General features: G+C 32.6%; 4 protein-coding genes across 9 annotated transcripts in view; 1 reads left to right on the top strand and 3 right to left on the bottom strand.

Moving 5' to 3' along the window:
- LOC143195945 (myogenesis-regulating glycosidase) overlaps window positions 1–10,683 on the bottom strand; it is a 35,210-nt gene extending 24,527 nt beyond the window's left edge. The window contains exons 1-2 of one of the 2 annotated variants that reach the window (XM_076403481.1): window positions 10,498–10,683; window positions 1,943–2,239 (exon numbers count right to left, since the gene is read on the bottom strand). In XM_076403481.1, coding sequence (XP_076259596.1) covers window positions 1,943–2,203 — 261 coding nt within the window. In that variant the 5' untranslated portion in view covers window positions 2,204–2,239; window positions 10,498–10,683. Of the gene's footprint in view, window positions 1–1,942; window positions 2,240–7,877; window positions 8,042–10,497 lie in introns of those variants that run through there. The other variant, XM_076403480.1, reaches the window with a different exon arrangement.
- Window positions 10,684–12,733: 2,050 nt separating this feature from the next.
- Lon (lon protease homolog, mitochondrial) lies at window positions 12,734–19,176 on the bottom strand. Of its 3 annotated transcripts, none has more exons than XM_076403471.1 (14): window positions 18,743–19,176; window positions 18,512–18,685; window positions 18,304–18,460; window positions 17,855–18,128; window positions 17,313–17,442; window positions 16,958–17,262; window positions 16,668–16,897; window positions 16,423–16,615; window positions 14,869–15,027; window positions 14,615–14,819; window positions 14,392–14,557; window positions 14,145–14,331; window positions 13,269–13,458; window positions 12,734–13,210 (listed from the first exon to the last, which is right to left on the bottom strand). In XM_076403471.1, the coding sequence occupies exons 1-14, from the start codon at window positions 19,055–19,057 to the stop codon at window positions 13,064–13,066; spliced, it is 2,832 nt and encodes a 943-aa protein (XP_076259586.1). In that variant the 5' UTR covers window positions 19,058–19,176; the 3' UTR covers window positions 12,734–13,063. The 3 variants fall into 3 exon arrangements, with proteins under 3 accessions (XP_076259586.1, XP_076259583.1, XP_076259585.1); XM_076403468.1 differs by having other exon boundaries at window positions 17,855–18,197; window positions 18,743–19,148; XM_076403470.1 differs by having other exon boundaries at window positions 17,855–18,194; window positions 18,743–19,148.
- Vps33B (Vacuolar protein sorting 33B) lies at window positions 19,171–21,301 on the top strand. Its single transcript, XM_076403472.1, has 2 exons — window positions 19,171–19,932; window positions 20,004–21,301. Exons 1-2 carry the CDS (start codon window positions 19,386–19,388, stop codon window positions 21,272–21,274), a joined length of 1,818 nt encoding a protein of 605 aa, XP_076259587.1. The 5' UTR covers window positions 19,171–19,385; the 3' UTR covers window positions 21,275–21,301.
- Window positions 21,302–21,888: 587 nt separating this feature from the next.
- ash1 (histone-lysine N-methyltransferase ash1) overlaps window positions 21,889–24,411 on the bottom strand; it is a 28,982-nt gene continuing 26,459 nt past the window's right edge. For all 3 annotated transcript variants that reach the window (XM_076403465.1, XM_076403466.1, XM_076403467.1), the window contains 5 exons: window positions 23,865–24,020; window positions 23,359–23,812; window positions 23,111–23,309; window positions 22,848–23,054; window positions 21,889–22,786 (listed from right to left, as the gene is read on the bottom strand). In XM_076403465.1, coding sequence (XP_076259580.1) covers window positions 22,649–22,786; window positions 22,848–23,054; window positions 23,111–23,309; window positions 23,359–23,812; window positions 23,865–24,020 — 1,154 coding nt within the window. In that variant the 3' untranslated portion in view covers window positions 21,889–22,648. The remainder of the gene's footprint in view (window positions 22,787–22,847; window positions 23,055–23,110; window positions 23,310–23,358; window positions 23,813–23,864; window positions 24,021–24,411) is intronic.

The following is a 24,411-nucleotide window of genomic DNA, read 5'->3' as shown; positions in this document are numbered from 1 at the left end:
GATTAAAATTACAGGATTTATAAAGAATTTTGCGCTGAATCGAATGATAGTATAATCATTTTTATACAACCTTTACTTTTAAGGTATACAATGAAAAAGGGGTTTAAAAAATATGAGTGGATTTCTGTTTATATCATATATCTTAAAAATTATAGATTCTAGAGTAATTTAACATACATTCTCGTTTATTTCACCCCAAAATACACATATTTTGAAAGTTTCATCTTTATCTAAGAGTTGAAAAATTATGATCCTTTTTCCATATATATAGTCATGAAAATTGGAGATTTTTTGCCATTTTCCAGATTTTTGCTGTTATTTCTATTCAAATCATCACAGGTTAATAAAAATGACAGGGTTTATAAAGAATTTTGCGCTGAATCGAATGGTAGTATAATAAATTTTATACAACCTTTAGTTTTTAAGTTATACAATGAGAAATTTATTTTTAAAAAATGAGTGGATTTCTGTTTATGTTAGATATCTTAAAAATTATAGATTCTAGAATAATTTAACATGGATTTTCGTTTATTTCACCCCAAAATACACATATTTTGAAAGTTTCATCCTTATCTAAGAGTTGAAAAAATTATGGCCCTTTTTCCATATATATAGTCATAGAAATTGGCGATTTTTTGCGATTTTCCAGATTATTGCTGTTATTTCTATTCAAAACATCACAGGTTAATAAAAATGACAGGGTTTATAAAGAATTTTGCTCTGAATCGAATGGTAGTATAATAAATTTTATACAACCTTTAGTTTTTAAGTTATACAATGAGAAATGTATTTTAAAAAATGAGTGGATTTCTATTTATGTTATATATCTTAAAAATTGTAGATTCTAGAATAATTTAACATGGATTTTCGTTTATTTCACCCCAAAATACACATAATTTGAAAGTTTCATCCTTATCTAAGAGTTGAAAAAATTATGGCCCTTTTTCCATATATATAGTCATAGAAATTGGCGATTTTTTACCATTTTTCAAATTATTGCTGTTATTTCTATTCAAATAATCACAGGTTAATAAAAATGACAGGATTTATAAAGAATTTTGCGCTGAATCGAATGGTAGTATAATAAATTTTATACAACTTTTAGTTTTTAAGTTATACAATGAGAAATGTATTTAAAAAAAATGAGTGGATTTCTGTTTATGTCATATATCTTAAAAATTATAGATTCTAGAATAATTTAACATGGATTTTCGTTTATTTCACCCCAAAATACACATATTTTGAGTTTCATCCTTATCTAAGAGTTGAAAAAATTATGGTCCTTTTTCCATATATATAGTCATAGAAATTGGCGATTTTTTACTATTTTCCAGATTATTGCTGTTATTTCTATTCAAATGATCACAGGTTAATAAAAATAACAGGGTTTATAAAGAATTTTGCGCTGAATCAAATGGTACTATAATAAAATGTATACAACCTTTAGTTTTTAAGTTATACAATGAGAAATGTATTTAAAAAAAAGTAGTGGATTTCTGTTTATGTCATATATCTTAAAAATTATAGATTCTAGAATAATTTAACATGGATTTTCGTTTATTTCACCCCAAAATACCCATATTTTGAAAGTTTCATCCTTATCTAAGAGTTGAAAAAATGATGGCCCTTTTTCCGTATATATAGTCATAAAAATTGGCAATTTTTTGCCATTTTTAAGTTATTTTATTGTCACTGTCTTTAAAATAATCGTAGATTAAATAAAATTACAGTAACTATAAAGATTTTTGATTGAATCGATATTAATTTTGGTACAACTTAGCGAGAACTTTTATTATAAGATTATTCAACATTTTGAAAACATGAAAACATTTAGTAGCATAATTTTAATTTGACAAATATATTAATATAAATTGAGATGAAAGCAAGCATATTTAATGCAAGATATAATTTAAAAACATATATAAAAGTTATCTTCACTTACTGGAGCTTGTTGAATAACTTCAAAGTCATCCAAATTTGGTAACGAGATACTATTCTTCCTGTGATAAGGCGTCTCGATCCGCGAAGATTTACTAGGACCGTCACCCTTGTCTTCACCATCTTCTATCACTTGTTCTTTTGTTTTCTCTTCATCCACGTACGGTATATTCTTCAAGTTCTCCTGCGAAGGCCCTTCGACAATGATTATGGGAGTCTCCTCGTCGAACTTCTTTCCCTTTTTGTTGCTACTTTTTTTTGGCATGGTTCGGGTACTACCGTGCAAGGTTTTCACTCGAAACTAAAAAGAAAAAATATAGTATTAACGTTCCAGCTCGCGTAACCTCGTGCAAGAACGATCTGAATCTTAATCAACGAAAAATGGTAATTTATATATGACGTTAATTTCAGTCAATGCAATAGTATTGATTTAGTACAGTGTTTTATTGTGATACTGACTGATTTTTGATAGACGAGGTTCTAATCTACAGTGTCTATAGTATACATAAAGAACTCCTAGGGTTGATAGTCTCATTTTGCATAAAAATAAAGTATTCCAAAAAGATGTTTAATTTTTATTCTAAATGAATACACTTGGTCAGAGCAAGAATAGAAACTTTAGTAACAGAAGTATTATTATAGCATAGTCTGTCTGTATGTATTCTTATCATCTTTCATTAGATACATTATTAAGAAAAAATGGTACAATATATATATTTTTAGTATTAGTCTTAGTAAGTTTTAAAATATTTAAGAAATATCTTTAAAATCTATAATATGATCTTAATATCTTATTTTGATAAAATCATCTTAATATTTAAGTATATTTGTATTAATTCTGGAATATTTAATATAAAAATAATTTCAAATCGGCTATTGTGATATGACGGAGTGGTATCATCATAAGTTTCTACAAGGGCAGATTTCTTGAAAAAAGCAACTTGAGGTGTTCCATTTCAGATTTTTGACAAAGGATGGTATACGAGCTTAAAGGTTAAACTAAAGTAACTTCTCCCTCATCCGGACTATCAGTTACTAAAATCGTACATCACTGATAAATATTTTACTGTAAAACAAGGCGATGAATATAGGCGACCAATATATTCAGGAGTTCCGCAAGGTAGTGTACTGGGTCCAATACTATATCTTTTATATATAGCCGATCTACCCACCACAAAAATAACTACTGTGGCATACTACATACGCAGAGGACACAGCAATCTTAGCATCTCATGATCTCAAGATCCAGTTACAGCATCAATAAACCTACAAACCAACCTGGAATAAATAGAATCATTCAACGGTTCGAAAATAAAGTGTTGCGTGCTATTATTGATGCTCCGTACTATGTTCAAGTGAAGTGATACAACGCCATATTCCACTAGTACCTATAACGAGTGTAATTCAAAGTGTTTGTGTGAAATACTTCGAAAGAGTGTCAGTGCATCCCAATGTAATCGCTAATCAGCTAAATATGTGACGTGATAGTGAAATGCGTAGAATAAAACATTTAACACCATCTGATCTAATTACTGGACGTATATAGACTTTAGGATAAGCTTTAGAATAAGACCAATTAATTAAGATAGTATTTTATACAGGAGATCACTTAATGAAGTGATTTTCTACATGCCATTATTCATTCATTTCTGCAGATTGTGGAACCACTAAGAGTAATAACAAAAGTCTTTCATAATCAGCGTCTGTATACACTGAACTCAATAATAATAAATGGAAAACTGTTTATTTTTATAGAGAAAGGTCAAGACCATTGAATTTAACTGTTAGGTTAGGTTGTTTAACACATGTTTTCATTAACACCTCGCATATTCATCAATAGATATCATCACTGATCAAAATACGCACATGCATATAATAATTTAATTAACCTGATCAGCATATCAATAAGTTCAATTACATAAGACCTCAGATCAAGGTATTAGTATGATTTATAAAAACAGAACAGAAAATAAGGTCAAATATGTGACTTGCAGACGATATTCTCATTGACAATGGTTATTTATATTAATTAAAATATCATATAATTCAAATACTGTCTGTTAAATGCATAGGTAGTTTCTAAAAATGAAATACATCTTTAGTTTATTTAACACTTAAAAGTTAAAGTCGAAAAATTTAAAGTTGAAACATATATGAAACCAAACAAGATACACATTTGAACAACATAAAGGTAAATAAACAGAAAAGATATTTAAATATACTTTAGTATAACAGACCACAAAATATACTATATGTTATTATAGTTCAGAGGCTTCATAAGAGCATTACACATAGATGGAAAAGACCGAATAATAAAACACTTTATGATCCTTAAATTAGCATTAATAAGCATCTTCCAAGGATTAAACAAAAAAAATTACACTAACGCTTTCATCATATATACTTATGTTTATTTTAAAATTAAATAAAATCCAAAACTACCAAGGCGATTTGATAAGTTCGACCAGCATTTGAAGAAAGATAAAAAACACATTATTCTACGTATAGTCTATTCAAAGTTATTTTGTACATACGTCATCTAATGTGTGAAGAAAAAACGCTAATGACGATGTCGCTAAGTATGCAATGTTGTGATTTGAAACATATATCATTTTATTCTACTGACATCAAGCTTCAAACCTATACATGTTATATTTTGCACATCATATATTTATACATCTTTCAAAATGTCAGATTCGGTGCCTGAAAACGTACATTTGCGGCAGGCATTACTTTTCTTACTTAATTTTAGGAAAAATGTTCTGAAAGTCATCGTTTACTGGCAGAAATGTATGATGAACACGTCCTAACCTTAAAAACAAGTGAGGCATGGTTTTGAAAATTCAGAAGTGATGATTTCCATGTGCAAGATGGATAACGTTCTGGTAGACCGACAAAATTTGAAGATGCGAAACTGTAAGTGTTATTGGATGAAGACACAACCCAAACTCAAAAATAATTCACAGAAGCATTAAATGTGACCCAAGAAACGATTAGTAATCAATTACGAGCAATGGGTAAAGGCCAAAAGATGGGAAGATGGGTACCACTTCAATTGAATGACAGGCAAATGGAAAATGATCTGTGACATGCTGGTTCTAATATCTTCATATAATAGTGACATCTGGTGAAAAATAAATTTATTTTGAAAATCTTAAGCGAAAGAAATCATGGCTATCACCTAGCGAAGCCGACCGATCGACTCCAAGGCCAAATCGTTTTGGTCTGCGTTTGGTGGGACCAGAGTGGCGTGGTGTATTACGAACTGTTGAAATCTTCAACAATTAACAGTGAAACATTTGGCAACATTTGATCGAAAAACGTCTAGTATGGGCCCAGGGGGAGAAGGGGAGGACTACAGATTTTACAACACGTTAACGCACCGTCTCATAAAGCAAAACCGATAACAGAAACGTTGAAAGCACTTGGATGGGACATATTCTCGCACCCGTCGTGCTCTCCAGACCTTGTCCCATCTAACTATCAATTTTTTGCTATTTTTTGAGCTTGTAGAACAGCTCTTTCGAAAAAGTTAGAAAATAGCTCCATAAATGGTTTTGCCCAAAGGACAAACAGTTTTTTTGGATTAACATCCATAAATTGCCTGAAAGTTGTGCAAGATGTATAGAATCAAATGCCCAATACTTTTAATTAAAAAATCTATTTTCTTGAAAAATCTGCACTGATACCAAGGAACTGACGATGTCTATTGAATACTGCTTTCTATTTCCAATGGATGTTAAAACCATATCACAACATGTGTCGTATGGCATCACCAGATCGTTTTTTGTTCCAAAGTTCGATGTAATGAAATCACCTATTCTTCATTACCGGTTACAATCTATCTATCATTACGTTTTTCGGACAGATTATATTCTACCATTCATTGGTAATATCTATCAAGACTTTCATATGCTTATATAGCTTCAATATTTAAGACTGAATTTTTTTTTTCTACGTTACAAGAACACCTGTAGTATATCTGTAGCATAGAACAATTAGCTGTAATAACATTAGATTAGATATGCTTCATACATAAACCTAATGAGTTTTAAAATGTAAAAACAATAAAAATATTGCAATCACACATCTCGCAATTAACTGGCTCGAGTTAAAACTTAAATATACCACAAAATTTAAAGACATTTTGACTCTCTATTTACATATATTGAAATCAACATAATAGTTTATCCTATCCCTTGTACTTTTCCTACGAATTATAATCTTTTAAATTCTCTGAAATTAAAATAATAATGTTTATGATTCTAAAAGTGGTTTACAATATAATAAAACATATTGTTGTCATATATGTTGTGATATTAGACGACTTTTTTGTCGGAGTGTTTTCGGAAATTTTTCAAAGCGTGTCTCTAAATAAACATTTCATAAATCATACATGAATATATGATATATGTGTCGTTTTGATCGATGACCTTTTGTCGCATATTTGGTACAACCATAACTCTGTTACTGTAAAACTTGAAACTGTGAAGTTATCTGTTACACTGTTTTGCAATCAAACGAAGCAAGGTTTGGACAATACAGTGATAATTTTTGAACGTTTGGTGTTCTGTAGTGCTGTATACTGTAAAGAGTCAAACAAACCTACTAAACACTTAATTTCAGTTTATATGCCTTCATCAATTGTTTGTTTCAAGAATTCTCAATTTCGTTTCATTTTGTTTAAGCAGGTCTTTTATAAAATAAAATAAATAAAACTTTTTAGAACTTTTATTGGTACATACTTTAGCATCATTGCCATATATAGCTCGTGCTAGTTTTTTACAGTCATTCACTTCAATATCTTCACTGACAGTGCTTCTTCATTGATATTAGGTATAAGCAGACTCCTATGTTAAACTAGAATTAACAGTAGCTGTTCCAGGTTTAATGTTGGTTCTATATATATGGTAAACAGTTAGAAAGCCCACGAAGTTTTGCTTTTCTCAATGCATAGCAGGTCTCTTCGATTTTTTCGAATTTTGTAATGATTTCAATGTACCAACGTTGTTAATTAACCTAACGTTGTAGACTAGCAGATATATCTTGGTGAATATACTTTTGGTGAGGATTTAAGTCCATCAGTCTCCTCTTAAAACCGCTATTGATTATTAGCTATTTTCTATTTCAACATCATTTTCTTTGTTTTATTTTAAGGAACTTAACCATTTTACTTCTTTGAGAGTTCCTTCTTTCCTTAGGAGTGATTTTAAAAGCTTATGGATGATGAATTTCGCATCTAACGCAAGAAACTTGATGGTAGAAGGCCAAAAATCACAATTGTTGGTTTTTGTTTTTACCAGTTAATGATTAACATCATTAGTCGCCAGGCAAAAAAGTTTTTTGCAGTGTACTGGCGATGGAAAATAGATCTACCACAATAATCCTAAGCGCAAAAAGTATTGGGAAAGACCAGAAGAGTCCTCATCCACATCGACGTTGAAGCGTAGCTTTATGGGCCACAAAGTCTCAGTATGCCTGTGGTAGGAGCAGCAAAATGTAGTGTAGTGCATTACGAGCTACATAAATTGAATGAAACTGTTACTGCAGATTTTTATTCATGTCAATTAAACAAACAATCCTTTTTCATAGCAATTTTCGGCCACACGTTGCAACAGTTGTGAAAGTTGCACTGTTAAGATTTCAATGGGAAGTTCTGCCGCACCCAGCGTACTCTCCAGACCATGCTCCTTCTGATTATCACTTTTTTAAATTGATGGACCATGGCTTGGCTGGCATAGGGTTTCAAAATACTGAAGAAGTGCAAAAATTGATCGTCGACATAACAGAAAGATGAGAAACATTTGCAGAATGATGAAAAATATGTTGATTAATATATGCTGTGCCAATCTCTCTCAATAATAGTCTTTTAGAGTAAAAAATGATCATAATACATACGAGCACCCAACATAACTTTGGAAAACAAAAGAAAAACTTACCAACGGGATAATATGGGGTCGTGGGAGGCTACGATTTCGAAATTTCTATGCGAGATTCATGCGTTCACTAATATCGATCTGCGATGTTTCGCGCCTGCAGCGCCAAATTACGGCACGCGGAAAATTCGACGCCGTCTTTGATCCGACTAAACACACATGAGGCTGCTTTTGTAATCGCCATCGAGCAAACAGGTTTATGATTTTCGATTGTTTGACGACAACTTTATGACGTTCACTAGCACGCACTCATGTTCAATAGTACTGTTTCTGCAAACTGTAACTGTTTATCAATTGTAAATAGTTCGAGTGTCAGCATTCGCTGGTCTGTTTTCTTAGATAATAAGCAGGTATATGGCGAGAAAAATATTCCCATTAGTGTTAATACAACGAATCTTCCATCCTACACAAGATATTGATAAGAAAATCCAAACGATATTTATAGAAAATAAGATTGAAAAATTTAACATGCTATCAAAGAAAACAAGGCATAAAAAATAAGTGACATAGCGACTATATATAAACGATTGTATACGATTGAAAGTACACGATGTTTTGCTTAGTACAATCTTAATTTACAAATTAATTGATTACTACCGTTCTGAGTACGGGATTAATACATCAGTATGTATTTCCAAAATTAAAATAAAACTAAACTACTTAAACTAAAATTAATAATACACTTATGCGCTGAAGAAGTTCGTGTGGTTTGATTCGCTTCAATCTTCTGATTTCTTGCATGTTGTCCAGCAGCTGTATTGCTTCCACGTTGCTGTAATTTAATAACCTTATTTCATGTTTTACAGCCAAATCTTGGACCACTTCGTATATACAGTTGGTTTCAAGGTCATCGCGCAGTTCTTCGTTGGTTACGTAGCGATAAACATTGGTAATTATTATCATGCAGTAATTATTATCAGTGCAACCCTATATTTGTACCCCTTAGGTCTAAATCGGCATTATGATTGACTGTTACACCAATCTCTTTGATTTTAGGTCAAGTTGAGAATACCTTCCGACTAATCAGTACAGTTGCTTGACTTTGAATCTAATCTGCTCTGCTTCTTGCCTAACATGATGTTTTCTTAACAGACTTAGACAAAGATACAACTTTTGACATGATAAGTGTCGCCGGCAAATGTTCCAATCAGCAATACAGAGCAGTTACAGGAGTGGTCCCAAAACACTGCCCTGTGGAACTCCAACCGAAATAGGTTTAAGTGTTGAGAATGCCCCTTCCTGTGAGACTAAATTTTCTTTCGAAAATGTATGACTCCAGCAATCGACAGTAATTCTGCGGTAGCAATTTACTCATTTTGTATATTAATCCCAAATGCCATACCCGGTCAAAAGCTTGTGAGATGTTCAGGAATATTGCAGGGCAGTATTTATTTTCTTCTAATGCCTTTTTAACAACCGCTGTTACTCTAAGCACTTGGTCGATTGTCGAGTGATGATTTCGAAATCCAAACTGGAAATCTGGTATTTCTATAAATGGCTTAATACGTTTTAATAGCAGTCTCTCAAATAATTTTGATATCGCAGGTAGCTGCGAAATAGGCCTGTATAAATTGCATGTACATTTTATATGTTATATTTTTGTACTTTGTTGAGAAATACATCTAAGTTTTCTCTTTGGAAAAACACAAACTCAAAATAATATCAAACTTGTATTCATTACTTATTATGTTACTCAAATTTGCAAATATACGTTTCTTTTTCACTAACTAACTGAAAATAATGTAACTAAAAGCTTTTAACTGAGATATTTAAAACATTGGCGAAAACAAAAGAAAGTTTATATTAAATATGGCAAATTTTAATAACAAAGTAACAGCATCGGTATATTCAAATATAGTCTATGCAAAATAGCAGTGAACTCACGTTATCAAGATGTATAATGTATTACCTATCGTAGTTTGTAAATTCGTTTTAATACCAGTCAATATTTTCCTTCCCATTTTATTCTGGTTAAAAAGAAATATAATTCTATATGATATGTTCGAACATGTAACCTAACCAGCCTGCAAAAATCGTTCAGTTGTCAAATGTCTATCATCTCTGTCTCAAAACTCTGTCATCAAAACTATCAAACAACTGTCAAAAATATTGACACTATACACTATAATTGACTATTGACATGAATAGTGGCTCAGAATGTGACAGTGCGTTATTATTCAATGCTGACAATACCAAGACAGGGTGATGAGAGTGGAAACAACTAAAGGTGGGTATATAATTATTATAGGATAACTGTAGGAAATCGTATTATGGAGTGTAAAAGATTTATGTAAATTTATGTTACAATAATAGCAAATATTAAACATAACTTGATAGATTATCGAGCCAATTATATTGACATCTTGCTCACTTCCCTGTAGTCTATATTTGACTGTAGAGTACTATATTATTCTAGGATGTTTGGCGTGTCAATTGTAAAGGCTTTTGTTTGTAACATTTTCGTTTTCATCACAATGCGATTTCAATTATTGATAATTTAGGACAACTCATTTTTTTAAAATTTTTATACCATATATAAGAATATTAGAAAATATTGACAGACAATTACAGTAATATGATATATATAACGACGATAGTTAAATCCCATAAAATTGAAGCTTACCTTAAAATCATCATGTTTATACGATGAACGATTAAACTACACCAACTTATAGCCCGCGACAGTTTGTACACTATACATTTACGAAAAACTATTCGTTTTTATAATAAGATAATAACTTCCTCAGTTAACAACTTAGGAATTTGACAAAATGAGCATTTTTACTCGAGAATATTACATATATAAATAGAAAAAATGCCTGAATATAATGTAACGCGATTAAAAAAAGACAATTCCGAATAATTATCAGCAATTTTATTTCAATTGTTCTCGAAAAAAATGTAGATACTGTATTTTTTCGTACATAATTGTTTAATGAAGGCTTACAATTAGCACGTAAATACACAAACAATAGAATTTGTAATATTTTAACAACTATATAAGATTTTTTCAAATTTTCTCGGTATCGACTGAACTATTGAAATGATTCGTAAAAATTATCATTAAAACGTTAAAAATCATCATAATGGTAAGGAGTTTCAACAATAAGATTCACAGCTATAATCAAAAGTATGTTAGGTGTACAAAAAATCTCTTCGGTTCAATAAAAGAAGACGCTAACATTAAGTGTCATAAAATTGTCTGTCGTGAGACATCTGCCAACGACATAACCTTCAAATAAATAAGTTGTCAGGAGTAATTAAGAGCTCAATTAACGAATTGACGGTTCAAAAAATATCGTCTTAAGAGTAATTATATACTGTGAGTTAAATGTGTTACTTCAAAAACAAGTAACTATAAGAAGTATAGTGTAAAAAATTAAACTGAAACAAGATGCCATAGCCTATATGTACAAAAATACAACCAATAAATTCCGAACACTATATAACAATAAGTCACGGGCCTGACATATTGATGACGCCTCCTCCTAACCGTTTTAAGCGGAACCTAACAGTACCAACTTTCAAACAACATATCACAATTTCACGACAATCTACTTTAAAAAAAATTAATTTTTTCTCTGTGTATGCGAAATAAACATTATTTTTTCATCGATATGTAGCAAAGGATGAATCTTGATCCATTATCATACACCTGAATCAAAAAATTGTTAGCTGAACGGACAGCAACTAATAAAATCCGTCCAAAAACCATTAGTAATAAAATTTAGATGGAAGTATTGATTTTAGTAAGTTTTTTTATAACATCTTTATTAGATACGCTTAGTACAATCTTAATTATGAATTAATTTATTAATACTTTTCATTTGTACTTGGACTAATTCACAAGCAAGACGAGTGCGAGAAAATACATCAATATGTACTCCTCAATTATAAAATTATAATAACTTATAGCTATAGTTTACACTAAAGGTATACACTTTATATAAGTTCGTATGGTTTGGTTCGCTTCAATCTCCTGACATCCTGCGCGCTGTCCAGTAGTTGTATTGCTTCCACGTTAGTATGATTTAATAATCTTCTTTCGTATTATCTTGGATAACTTCGCAAATCCATTTGATTTCCAGGTCATCGTGCAATTCTTCGTTGGTTACGTAGCGATAGGCATTGGTAATCAATCGAAGAACCTTGTTTTGACAGCATTGGATGACTAGTTGATTTAAATTTTTAGTGCAACCCCATATTTGCACCTCATAGGTCCAAATTGGCTTTATAGTTGTCTTATAAATCAACCTCTTATAATTTTAGATCATGTTGAGAGTATCTTCCGACTAACCACTATAGTTGTTTTATTTTGGTTCTAATGTGTTTTGCTTTTTGTTTAACACGATGTTTGATTTCAGTAAGTGAAAAATATAACGAAAAAACGTCCTCAAATGCTAAAGAAAAAAGTTGCGTTCGCTAGTCGATGAAAATCATCCTCAAATTGAAGGAATTGGTCTTCTAATTGTTTTGCCATCCATAGTATAGTTCAGATTTGGGCTTTAGTAACTACTATCTGCTTGCAGACTTCAGAGGTATATTCCAGGAAAAGAGATTCGTGTCAAATGAAAAAGTTTAAGCATATTTCATAGTATATGATCAAATTAAAACATAAAGGCGACTTTTTCTTATTAAAAAAGTTGAACCATTATTCTGTAACTGCCTTGTCAACGCAAAAAAAAACCTCACAAAAAATGAATGAGTTAAAATGGAATAAAAGTGACCATTCTAGCCATTCATAACTGAATGTAATAATATTATAATCACAGTAGTATAATGAAATTCTATTGTATATAAAGGTATTATTCAATTAGCAAGAATCTATGGTGAATAGATCCAAAAGTAAATAAAACAAATTTTAGTATAAAAATTAGGTATTATAATTTTACAGTAAAAAACATTTACTGATACAAAGATAATAATAAATACATGTTGCCCTTTAGTAACAGTCATTTATCAGTAACGTATCCTTTAGAATGTTTTTGTTTAATAAATTAAAAAAAAAACTACATACCCTTCAAGTTCTTATGGTCAAAACATTTTAATAACAATTGTTTTTACACATTCATTCTCAAGAACAACTGTCTCACTGAGAATGGCACAGCCAAAGAAGAACACTTGGCTTCTAAAAAGACAAGTAAAATTATCAACAAACCCCCTTGAAGGTTTCTTTTGTTGATCGACGACTATTCTTGAAATGCTATCTTGTAAACTTGGTCTATGTGGCTCACGAAATGGACCTCCAAACCCTCGGTGATAAATGTAGGTAAGTCATTAAAGTCTTTCTTGTTTTCTTCTGGTAGGATTATGCACTTAACGCCAGATCTTTTAGCCTAAATAATATAAAAAAGAATAAAAGATGGACGTGTGCATCGAACCATGACAACTTACCGCTATCGTTTTTTCTTTAATCCCTCCAACTGGAAGCACTTTACCCATAAGGGATACTTCTCCGGTCATTGCCAAATCTTGCCTGATTGGTTTATTTTTTGCTAATGATAGAAGTGCCGTAACTATGGTACATCCAGCGCTGGGGCCGTCTTTTGGTGTCGCACCTTCAGGCACATGTAAATGAAGATGACTGAAAAAATATATTTACAGCTTAAGTTGGGAAAATAATAATCTAATTCAATGACTTCATAATGTGCTTAAGGAAATTTGGCGATCGGAGAGAGTACTATCACGAAAATTATGCAAATAAGGCTTTAAAGAGTTCCCGAAGAAACAAGCCAAGAAGAGCAAGCATTTCATCAGTTTATGGAGAAATCTGAGATGAGAAAAACATTCTATTATCATTTTTATGGCGCTCATTGTAGGCAGCTTTGGAAGATGTACATATTCCCTTAACAATTATTCCATTAATTTGTCGATTCAACTTAATATTCGAGCTAACCTTTTGTCCGAAAATATTCGTTCATACAGGTTGTAGCACTATAGCGCATTCCGTTAGAGGAAATGCAGCAGTTCAAGTTCTTATTCGGATCAGTAATACAAAAGAAAAGGCATCGAGAATTGAAGTGATCAATTAAACTAAAGAAGTTTTTGTATCTCTAAGATAATGCCTATGGACTTCTGTGACGACAACGACATTTTGGATCAAAGACACAAAAAGTCAATCCCAAAATAGACCTGTATAAAAATCATAGAGTGCCATTTGAAGATTTGATGAAGAGTATTCGAAGTAGCACAAACAGCAGCATGTTGATTGAAAATTAGACACTCTCCCCAAACGCCTCCTAAGGTTTGATGCTCACGAATGATTTTTACCTGTTTAACAAAAATTTATTTGATGAATCGTGTTTGATCATATAATTTCTGGCAACAGTTAAAGCGATCTTAGCAGATTCCTTCATTACATCTCCCAGATGCCCGGTCAATTCCAGAGATCCTTCTGAATCTTTATCCGGCGATGATTCTCTACGTGTCGTGGTTTCAACATAAAGTGTTGAGCCCCCTATAGCATAATCAAAATAGAGTTATTCTACAAAGCGCGAAGGTTATTAATGCCACTAACCCATTGCAGTCCAAGCCAGTCCCATAACTACACCTGGTGGCGTGGTGTCATACATCCGATCATGAGTAAAAACAGGTTTACCAACAAACTCCTGTAAATTTTGTGATCCCACGTCGATGAACTGAGTCTCTTCCTTAACCACTTTATAAGCCACCTTTCTCACGACCTAAGAACCCAGAAATCTCCTATACCGGCTAAACAGAAATCTTTCGGAGTTTGTTACCTTTTCTATATGTTTCTGAAGATTTCTCACTCCTGATTCGCGACAATAATTTCTGATCAGTATATTCAAAGCGTCGTCTTCCACCTTGATCTTATCATCCTTCAAGCCGCTGTCTTTCATCGCCTGCGGCAATAGGTACTGTTTGGCGATGGCTAGTTTTTCTTCCGCGACATATCCAGACATGTCGATCATCTCCATACGATCCCTATATCAAAACGTAGATTAAATCATTCTTTAACAAGACAGGATTTTACCTCAGCGGTTCGGGTATGGTATCTACGATATTCGCGGTGCAAATAAATAGAACCTTGGACAAATCAACAGGAACATCTAAATAATGGTCCAGGAAATTTGAGTTCTGTTCGGGGTCGAGAAGTTCCAACAAAGCCGAACTTGGATCGCCGGAGTAGCCTCTGGAAGAGAAAGCATTGAGAGCACAACGGTTAGTGAAAACGTTTTACAACTATGGTTTTTTTTACTGTATAATAATGATTTGAGAATAATTTTTTTACGAACTACGAGGTGTCTGCAAAAAGTATCGATTAACTTGGCAAAAAATACATTTATTTAAACAAAAATCCGAAATACTACTAGAACTTCTCTATTGATGTTACAGGACTTTCTTCAATTCGCTTTATATGATGGTGAGCTATATTTAGTGATGCTGAAAAGGTACATTTTTCCACAGAAGTATGTAAGAACTACATTCACCCATTATCAATGTTCTTTGACCATTGTCTAAATCATTCTAATCACCTGCTGCTAACACTTCTGAAGGTTTTAAAATACTGAGCAGGCTTTTTTATTTACTGAAATTGAGTCTCTTTTAGTTTGGGAATTTAGGAAATACTCAAGTCATACGGAGTAACGTTGGGTGAATAGAAGAACTGATGAACCACAGAAATGTTGTTGGAGAAGGAAGCCTCAATCAAATGCCCAAAATGGACAGGTGTGTTGTAATGATAGATACCAAGTTTTTGCCCAATTTGCATTGTTCAACATACTCTGTGAGCTGTTAAGACGCTATGACTTATAACCCCATTTTTAACAAGTACAAATACAAATTTCACAGTCCTCCATACAAAACACAGAGTGCACCAATTCCATGTTTACCCCGCCTCTATCCTAATATTTCAAGTTTTTAAAATTTTACACATAGCGAAATACACACGACTACACAGTCTATTTATTCCCTAAGATAATTTTGAGGGGGAGGGAGCTTGAATATGTCTTTTTTTACCAAACTATGAAATGGAAAATACTCCTCTCCTTCATAGTTTTTATGTAAGATCATAAAAGGCTATTTTTTGTAGGCTATGAAAATGTGCAATTTTATAAAAAGTTAAGAGTTATATGCTCTTATAATAAGACATTGCAATCGACACACGGTAGAAATGTTCCAATGAACGATCTATTTGTTGAGTGGTTTTTGAACCCACGTAACCCAAATATTACATTAATATCTTTGTGAAATAATTTTTACCAAAACATTTAAGTGATGTTTCTTTCCCCTGGTTATTTATAATTTTTAATAAAACAGTATTATGTGGAATAAGGAGAGGGTTGGAAGGAAGTGCAACTGCGATTTATTTTTTATATAGGAGGAAGGCCAAAAAGTTATAAAGGTTATAATAAATGGGCTGTCCCCTGGCGGACTGTCAGCAACGAAAGGTTTTCCGCGTACGAACTGCGAAAAAACCACGAACGCCCATCTACAACTACACTGAACAGGCTCTTCCGCACTTCATTCGCTTACGAGGGGAAAAATCATATTCGGCACTTTTTGAACAAACCTCGTATATACCTACTTTCCGATTTTATCGACTTCATCAATTAACACGAGCGGATTCTCTGTTCTCGTCTTCTTGAGGCACTGTATCACCTTCCCCGGCATTGCTCCCACGTAGGTACGCCTGTGTCCCTTAATCTCTGCGACGTCAGTCATTCCGCCTACCGAGAATCTGAAGTACTCCCGGTTCAATGCCCTGGCAATTGACCTAGCTAAAAAATACCGTAAATTATATCCGGTACTGACTTAGTCGTTTCTTTATACCTATGCTGGTTTTTCCCACACCGGGCGGACCGTGGAAGCACAGAATCTTTCCCTGAGTACTACCCTTCAGTTGACTAACGGCGATGAATTCTAAGATGCGTCTTTTTATATCTTCCATGCCGTAATGGTCTTGGTCCAGGATCTCAGAGGCGCGTTGGAGATTCAAATTTTCCTCGCTTTGTATACCCCAAGGCAATGATGTTAACCAATCCAAATAATTACGAGTAACACTGCAAGTACCAAGGGAAATTAAAGATGGATATTCCCAAATAAAATATATTGGAACATACTTAAATTCCGAACTATGGCTTTCCAGGAAATTAAGCTTATTTAACTCTTCCTCTATCACGGCACTGACGGCTTGAGGCAAAACCTTGTCCTTGATGCGTTCTCTGAACTTATCACCGATAGCGTCCTTATCTTCTTTCTCCAATCCCAATTCTTTTTTTATCACTTTCAACTGTTCCTGTAGAATGTATTTCCTATGATGCTGCTTTACTTTTTCTTCTACTTCTCTACCAATCTTCTGTTGTAATTTAGACAATTCATATTCTTTTTTCAGTAATGACAAAGATAACATTAACCGTTTCGGTATCTGGAAGAAAATATTTATAGCACCGAAAATGGAACGTTTTTTTTGCTTACATCCATTTCTTCCAACACTTCCTGTAGCTCTTTGCTTTCAGCTGCTGTAAGAGCCGCCCCAAGATCGGACAAATAAACAGGATTATCAACTACTCGTTGTCCTTGGTGCATCATTTGCTGCAGGCTATCTCTATAATTGAAAAAATAAACTTGATGCTACAGCAAACGTTTTCAACGTTTTTTTTTTTCGTGGCTAGTTTTGTCTTTATTAATTTTTTGATTCTCAATTCGCCTTTTCACCCATTACTGAAGCAAAACTAAACTGGATTGTATTTTTGACATATAATTTACTATTCACACACAGTGTACGCAATTTATAATAAACAAAACTGATATTTTATTTTAAAAGGCTATAATAGTTACTGGTTATATTTCGCATTTAGTATTTGTTACAGAATATTGCACATTTTTACACCATATCGCATTAATTTAAAACAAACTGATCTGAATAAACTTTAATTAAATATAACATTGATATTTTTTCGTCTACTAGTGAATAAAATTATTTATAAGGGTTTAGATAAAACGTATGATACACTTGCCTATAAAGGGGATTAAGGCTGATTATATCTCTGATTGTTTTTATAACTTCTTGTGTTAAAGCCTTGACTTCCTCTGTCTGCCTAAACTTATTGTGAACAACATTTTCAACCTCAGCCATAAGCAACGGTTCAAGTTTTGGTTCTTTCGGACTTTCGCCGCTTTCTTGCATAATCTTTTCAGTTTGTGTCTTCTCCTCGACAGTTTTGATTTCGGGGAACGATTTCTTCAACCTGTTATTTCGACCCTTACGTCGACCTCGCGTATCTGTTTCTTCTGAAATTTTGGGGATGTTAATTGTAGTATTGAACGCGGGGAAATGTAGTTTCAGCGGTTTAGGTTCTGCTAGCAACAGACAGTGAAAAAACAAATATTTCACAGAAAGGGTATTATTTATAAAAATAAAATATTTATTCTCCCTATAAAGCTTATGTAACAAAATAAATAATACCTTTTGGTTCATCTTCCAGTGTATCAAAAATTTGTCCAGTAATTTTTATTCTTCTATGAGCCATCACAACTAGTCTTAAGCGGTCACCTAGATCTTGCATTTCATGAATTTGTGCAAACACACCAATATTATAGACATCGTCAGTGTTGTTAACAACCTAAAATAAATTCATGTCAAACATAAATCTAAAAATCTATTTTAGTTATACTTCAGATTCATTTTCTTCATTCCTCTTTAAAAAAATGCCACAGTAAGGTTGGTTTAATTTTACTTTTCTTCTGATTAGTTCAATTAATTGAGGATTTGTAAGTTCGATAAGCTTTATAAACCTAGGAAATACTATATTTCTACTAATTGCTATTACTGGAACATGGGGCCAAACCTATGAAAGAAAAGTATTAATTTTCTGTAATATAACTCAGTTCAATTTTAAATTAACCTCAGGAACCGCAACAGTAGCTGGTAGCTGAGGATTGTAAGGTTCATCTTCAGGTGGTAAGTCATCAGGACCATTATCTTTTGTAGTATAATACCGCAATGATGTAAATGACTTACTACCATTAATGGATCGTAAAAACCTGCCCTTACTATTGAAATATAATTGATTACGACTTTTAGAGACTATAACACTTAAATCTTTATTTTTCACATTTTTTTCCATTACATGATGAGACAGATTCTTTCTACCTTCACTAGCTACACGGGCAATACTTTTAGTTAACCGTACATTTCTCGCAATTTTGAGAAAATTCATCGTGAGTTTTCCCTGTTCACACACTATATCATTTAACTTAGAAAATCATTTTAAAGTGATGAATGTCAGATTTGAAATTTTTCTGGAAAATGACAAACTAACCTCAAAAAGTCAAGATTGTGATGATGAAATCTCAAAACAAGTCGTATCTATAATAAGCATAGGGTTAAAGTTCAGACGATATTTAAATTTAAAGTACAATTATTGGGCCAAAAGAACACAAAAAGTTATTTAATACTTTAATTATAATTCGTTTGCTTAAAAGGAATATAACAACTGAGAACAACCTAACCTTAGTAGTTTGAAAAATGTAAATATATATCAAAAAATGGATATTTTCAAAAAACTCTCCTCTCTACCTGAAATATCTAAAGCCCAGCTTTCCAAAATACTAAGTATCAATCCCAATAGGAAGTTTTTAATCATAGAACCTGGATTAATTAAGCCACTGGAACGAGTTTGTGGTGTCCAATGGCTCAAGTCAAATGGAATCGAAAAGATATTTAAAATTGAGCCTGTGGCTCCAGTATTTGAAGATAATATTATTTTTTACATGATATATCCAGATTTTAAAGTATTCAATCAGGTTGTTAATCAGATTAGAGCTCAAGTTAATATAGAGAATCCCACAAATAACAAATATCACATTGTAATTGTTCCACGAATATCACAGCTATTTGTAGATGAACTAGAAGAATATGGGTTGTTGGATAGTGTAGTAAAACTGCACTCTTTTCAGTGGATGCCAATACATCTTGATACTGGTATCCTGAGTCTAGAATTGCCATTATTATACAAGAGTCTTTATGTTAATGAAAATTACAGTCTATTGCCTGTGTTATCAAAAGCTTTATGGCAACTTTGTTTTGTCACTGGTTAGTAATGATTTATTTCAAGGAAAGGTATTGTTTTATATAATTAATTGTTAAATAACTATTATTTCTAGGTAAACCAAGGGTCTTTTTAACATTAGGATCACATTCACATAATGTTTTAAAACAATATGAAGGCTTATGTCAGGATAGAGGGGAAACTGATAAGGCTGATTCAGATTTTGGTGCTGTTATTATAATGGATAGGAATATAGATTATACTAGTGCCTTATTAACTCCTGGAATTTACTCAGGTTTACTTAGTGAAGTTTATCCAGTTAAATCAGGAGTTTGTGGAAGTTCAAAAATGGAAAAACAAGTCAATGAAGATGAATTAGCACTAGATAACAAATGTAATCCTATACCAAAAAAACATCAGGTATCAATAGCTCTGAATAGTAATGTTGACGCGATTTATGCAGATATAAAAAATAGGTTTTTTACTGAGGTTACCTCAGTATTAAGTGTTTTGACTAAACAGTTGAAATCAGAGAAAATTAACTCTAAGGAAATGGCTTTGGATGAAATTAAAAGATATGTTCAAACCCAACTACAAGCAACAAAATCTAGGAAACAGTTCATCAGTAATCATTTGCTGGCTTCTGAGACTATAATAAATACCTTGGGCCATCGCTATGAAAAACAGAAGAAGGTAGAAATAGATATTTTAAAAAATAACAATAAGTCAGCAAATTTCACCTATATAGAAGAGAGTTTGGCAATGGAAAATAATATGTATGTATCTTTGAGATTGTTTTGTTTAATTTGCATAACTCAAAAACTATCGGAAAGCGAAGTTCAGTCATTTTGGAGGAAGTTTTTGTTTCATTTTGGTTTCAACTATGGTTATGCTTTCACTAACCTGATGAATGCTGGATTTATTGAAGAGTTTGGACAGAGCTTGGCTACAATTAATATCCCTGGCAAAATTAATCTGAAATTACCAAATTTCAAATCAAGTAATTTTTATTCCAATGCGAAAAATTTCAGACAGATACCACCCGAACCTGATAAAGTAAATCTAAAGATTCCTACTTGTGCCAGTTATGTGTATGGCGGTGCCTATATACCACTCATCGTTCAAATTGCCAGTATGGTTCTGAACTCAATACCCTTGGATGATATTAAAATGAAGTTGGAAACTTTGGGGACAGTAGCGGTGAGAAACGATAATGGTTATCCGTTGCTATGCAGGACAATATTAGTGTATGTTGTGGGTGGAATGACCTATGCTGAAATTGCAGCTTGCAATCTTTTGGAGGCACTTACGGGAGCCAAAATATGTGTACTAAGTGACATAGTTCTAAATGGTAATGATTTAATGAAAGATATTTTAAGTATTTAAGTAGAATATATTTCTTTGTAAAAACAATCTTGGTAGTTTTAATTTCATTGTTTTATTTAAATCCATAAGAGAGCATTTCTATTATCACAAGAAACGTTTACAAATCGAAAACAGTTTTCTTTCAGTTATATTTTTATCAATAAAGTAGTTTTTAAATATTGCAGAAATATGTATGAGCACGCACAACCACATATTAGTATCCAGCAAGCCACTTCACAATAAATACTTTATAAAAAGTCACAGTTGCAAGAAAAACAAAATTGTATTATCGGCTGTCAGTCTCAGTGTGCTTGGCCATTATTGACAACGATGTCAAACCGTTTGGTGAATATAAACGTTGAAAAAAATATAATGTAATAATATGGGAAATGGACAGATTTATGGATTATAATATACCAAAATGTTATATGACAACACGCTGGTCCTGCGGTTCGTATTTTCTATAATTTTTTTAACCTGAAATTTCATATTTTTGGATACATATTTTAAACTTTTAACATTACATAATATTATATTTCATATATGTTCAAATATATTTAAGGCAATACTTTGTTATAAGTAATTTTTAGCCATTTATCTAGGTGTAAAGGATAGAAAATGAAAAAAAATACTGATTTTTAGAAAATATAACAATTTATTCTTTAATGTGAGATATAAACATTAATATTATCAATACAATTAATGTGGAGAATAATCTAATCTTACATTCTAACAGGCAAGATAACTTTTTTAAACAAATAAAAAATTAATAATTTACAAAAAAAAATAAATAAAAAAACTTATGCAAAAATATAATATATACAGTGTTAGTGAAGAAAAAAAATTAACGTGTCGAATAAATAGCATTAAAATGTCAAATTTAATAAGTTTTGTACCTCTGCTTTGTAAAAATACAGTGTAACGTGTATATGCAACAAATTCAAATATAAACCTGAACCGATACAAAATTTTCAAAATACCAACAATACTTTTCCTTATCTATATACAAATAAATTAAAAAAAAAGTTGCTTGAAAAGCTTCATAACTAACAATACTGACTAGTTGTTTTAGTCGAGAAAAATGCCATTGTTCTTACTGAAGCTCCTATAACAAAACTCAAAAGCTTGGGGAGCAGGTAGAAAGAGAGAGTGGAGCAGTAAGAAAAACCCATTCTTCCAAAACTATTTCTCGAAAACTAGCGCCTGTAGCCATTATAAAAAGAAAACAATCAAATCTAAACAGAACATAACATACCTTTCCTAACATCACTTCAATTACACTCTTTGTAACAATCTTCATAAAAATACTTTCTATCTTTTTTTTTATCAAAGAAATAGTCGAAAATATCACCCAAATATCAAAATTGTTGCAGCAGCCTCGTCAGTACAGTATCATCACTGCTTCACATCTTGTTTCTTTCTTCTTCTGCCTCCCTCCAGTAAATAAGACACATCCAGAACTTGTTTGGTGGGTATTTTACTCAATAAATTCAGTAAGATCTTGTTCAATCTCGATTTTTGTTGAGCGGGTGTCTGAAAATGGATTGTCGTCAGTAGATCAATAAGTCTCATGTTTGTTTTGCTTGTAACTTACTCGTATAATAGGTGGATTCGGTGATGGATGTATGTTGTTGATGTTAGACGACTCCTTTGCTAAAGCTTTGTTATCCTTGTCTTCTTTTTTCCGACCGGCGTTGTTTTTAATGAGCGTGGTGTCAACGTCGTGAGGACAGTAGGTTCTCGATATTTTCAGCCTCGTTTCGAAACGTTCAAAGGCAAAACTCTTGGTGCATACTGGAAACTGGAACAAAGCGTTAGACCGATTCACCCCTTGCTGTAACACGATTTTTACTTTACCTTGCTTTTGGACGTTTTACTAAACATTTTAGCCCCTTTATCCACGCGATACTCGCATATATACACGTGTTGTTCTTGACAACCAATGGGTCGTCCTTTGCAGTATGTATTGATGTCCATCACCCAACAGTGTTCCATTACTAACTCCACTGGCACAGCTTCATACAGCGGTACTCGCATCACCTCATTCGGAAAGAATCTGAGAAAAAAAAGTGAGGAACAATTTCATAACGCAAAATGTTACATACTTTCTGGTGGGTTCGTGGAATGTTTCATGGGGTCTAAGGAAGTGATGACCATAAGCGAATCTTTTCCCTGAATCCTTGTCCTTCCATAACCTTTCGATGCGGAAGATGTCTAGCTCCGAATACTCGATCTTGCCGATGGTTTCGTAGGTATGTTTTTTGTCGGTACCTTCGATAGGTATATCGCGCAAAACATACACAGTGTCGCCTTGTCGCAGCTGAAGATTGCCACGTAACAGCGTCATGAAATACCTATGTCCATGTTCGGTATATTCATCCATCGGTATTTCATAATCTACCTCTCGGGGAACGCAGATTTCACAATGATAGCTTGCGACAGAGGCATCGGCCTTAACGCATTCGATATGCTGCCATACCATACATCTTTCGCACTGAATCATGAGTCCTTCATCTCGCGGTATACCGCATATACACCGTATGATATCTTCTTCCTCGTCTGAAACAAAAGCAATAAGTAAAGGGTCACTCGAAGCTAATGATGCGGTTACTTTTCTTTTTGTTGTTGACGAAAGCGGGCGGTGGTTTTTCGCCAAGGATGTCCTCGAATTTCACAAGGCTTTGCTGTTTGGTTTCAACGTATATCTTCTTCAATTTAGCCGTTGCTATCCCGGTATCTGTAGTCCTGTCGTAATATTTAGCAAAACCTATAAGAAATCGTTAAAAAAATATTATTTAAAATGTTGCGAGTCGAAGAAAATGCTATGTATTTACGATCAATAGTGTTCATCGAGAATTAGATTATATGATTTGACGATTTTATGTAAGTAAAGAGTTTTAACTAGGCGATTAAAACGGTGTACATAAAATAATTCCTAGGAAAATGCCACAGGCTAGAAGAAACAGCTAAAAAGTTAATATAAGACCGAGATGTTTTTTATCTGGAGTTAGAAAAAAATCGAATTAAGAGTCATATGCGGCAGTGTAATAAATCTGTATGAAAACACCCAATAAACAATAAATACTTATTTTCTTCGATGAAGTATAACAAAGGTATATATGCTTATTATTGTTTGTATAAGGTTCTAGGTAGCGTCG

This window comes from Rhynchophorus ferrugineus, unplaced genomic scaffold (assembly GCF_030347505.1).
Source record: "Rhynchophorus ferrugineus isolate W39M unplaced genomic scaffold, kcgeb_rfMv2 rfM4, whole genome shotgun sequence".
NCBI classification, from domain to species: Eukaryota; Metazoa; Arthropoda; class Insecta; order Coleoptera; family Curculionidae; genus Rhynchophorus; species Rhynchophorus ferrugineus.
The sequence above is the reverse complement of the archived record's forward strand: the minus strand, read 5'-3'. Positions and strand labels throughout refer to the sequence as shown.

Bases quoted from the DNA above. Each gene is read 5' to 3' on its own strand.
- Lon (XM_076403468.1), bottom strand. From the start codon at position 19,057: ATGAATTTTCTCAAAATTGCGAGAAATGTACGGTTAACTAAAAGTATT. The intron at 17,443-17,854 runs GCAAGTGTATCA...TTTCAATTATAG, and splicing joins AGCCTTAATCCCCTTTATAG to AGATAGCCTGCAGCAAATGA. The intron at 13,459-14,144 runs GTAAAAATCATT...ATATTTTTTCAG, and splicing joins AATAAATTTTTGTTAAACAG to TCATCTTCATTTACATGTGC.
- Vps33B (XM_076403472.1), top strand. From the start codon at position 19,386: ATGGATATTTTCAAAAAACTCTCCTCTCTACCTGAAATATCTAAAGCC. The intron at 19,933-20,003 runs GTTAGTAATGAT...TATTATTTCTAG, and splicing joins GCAACTTTGTTTTGTCACTG to GTAAACCAAGGGTCTTTTTA.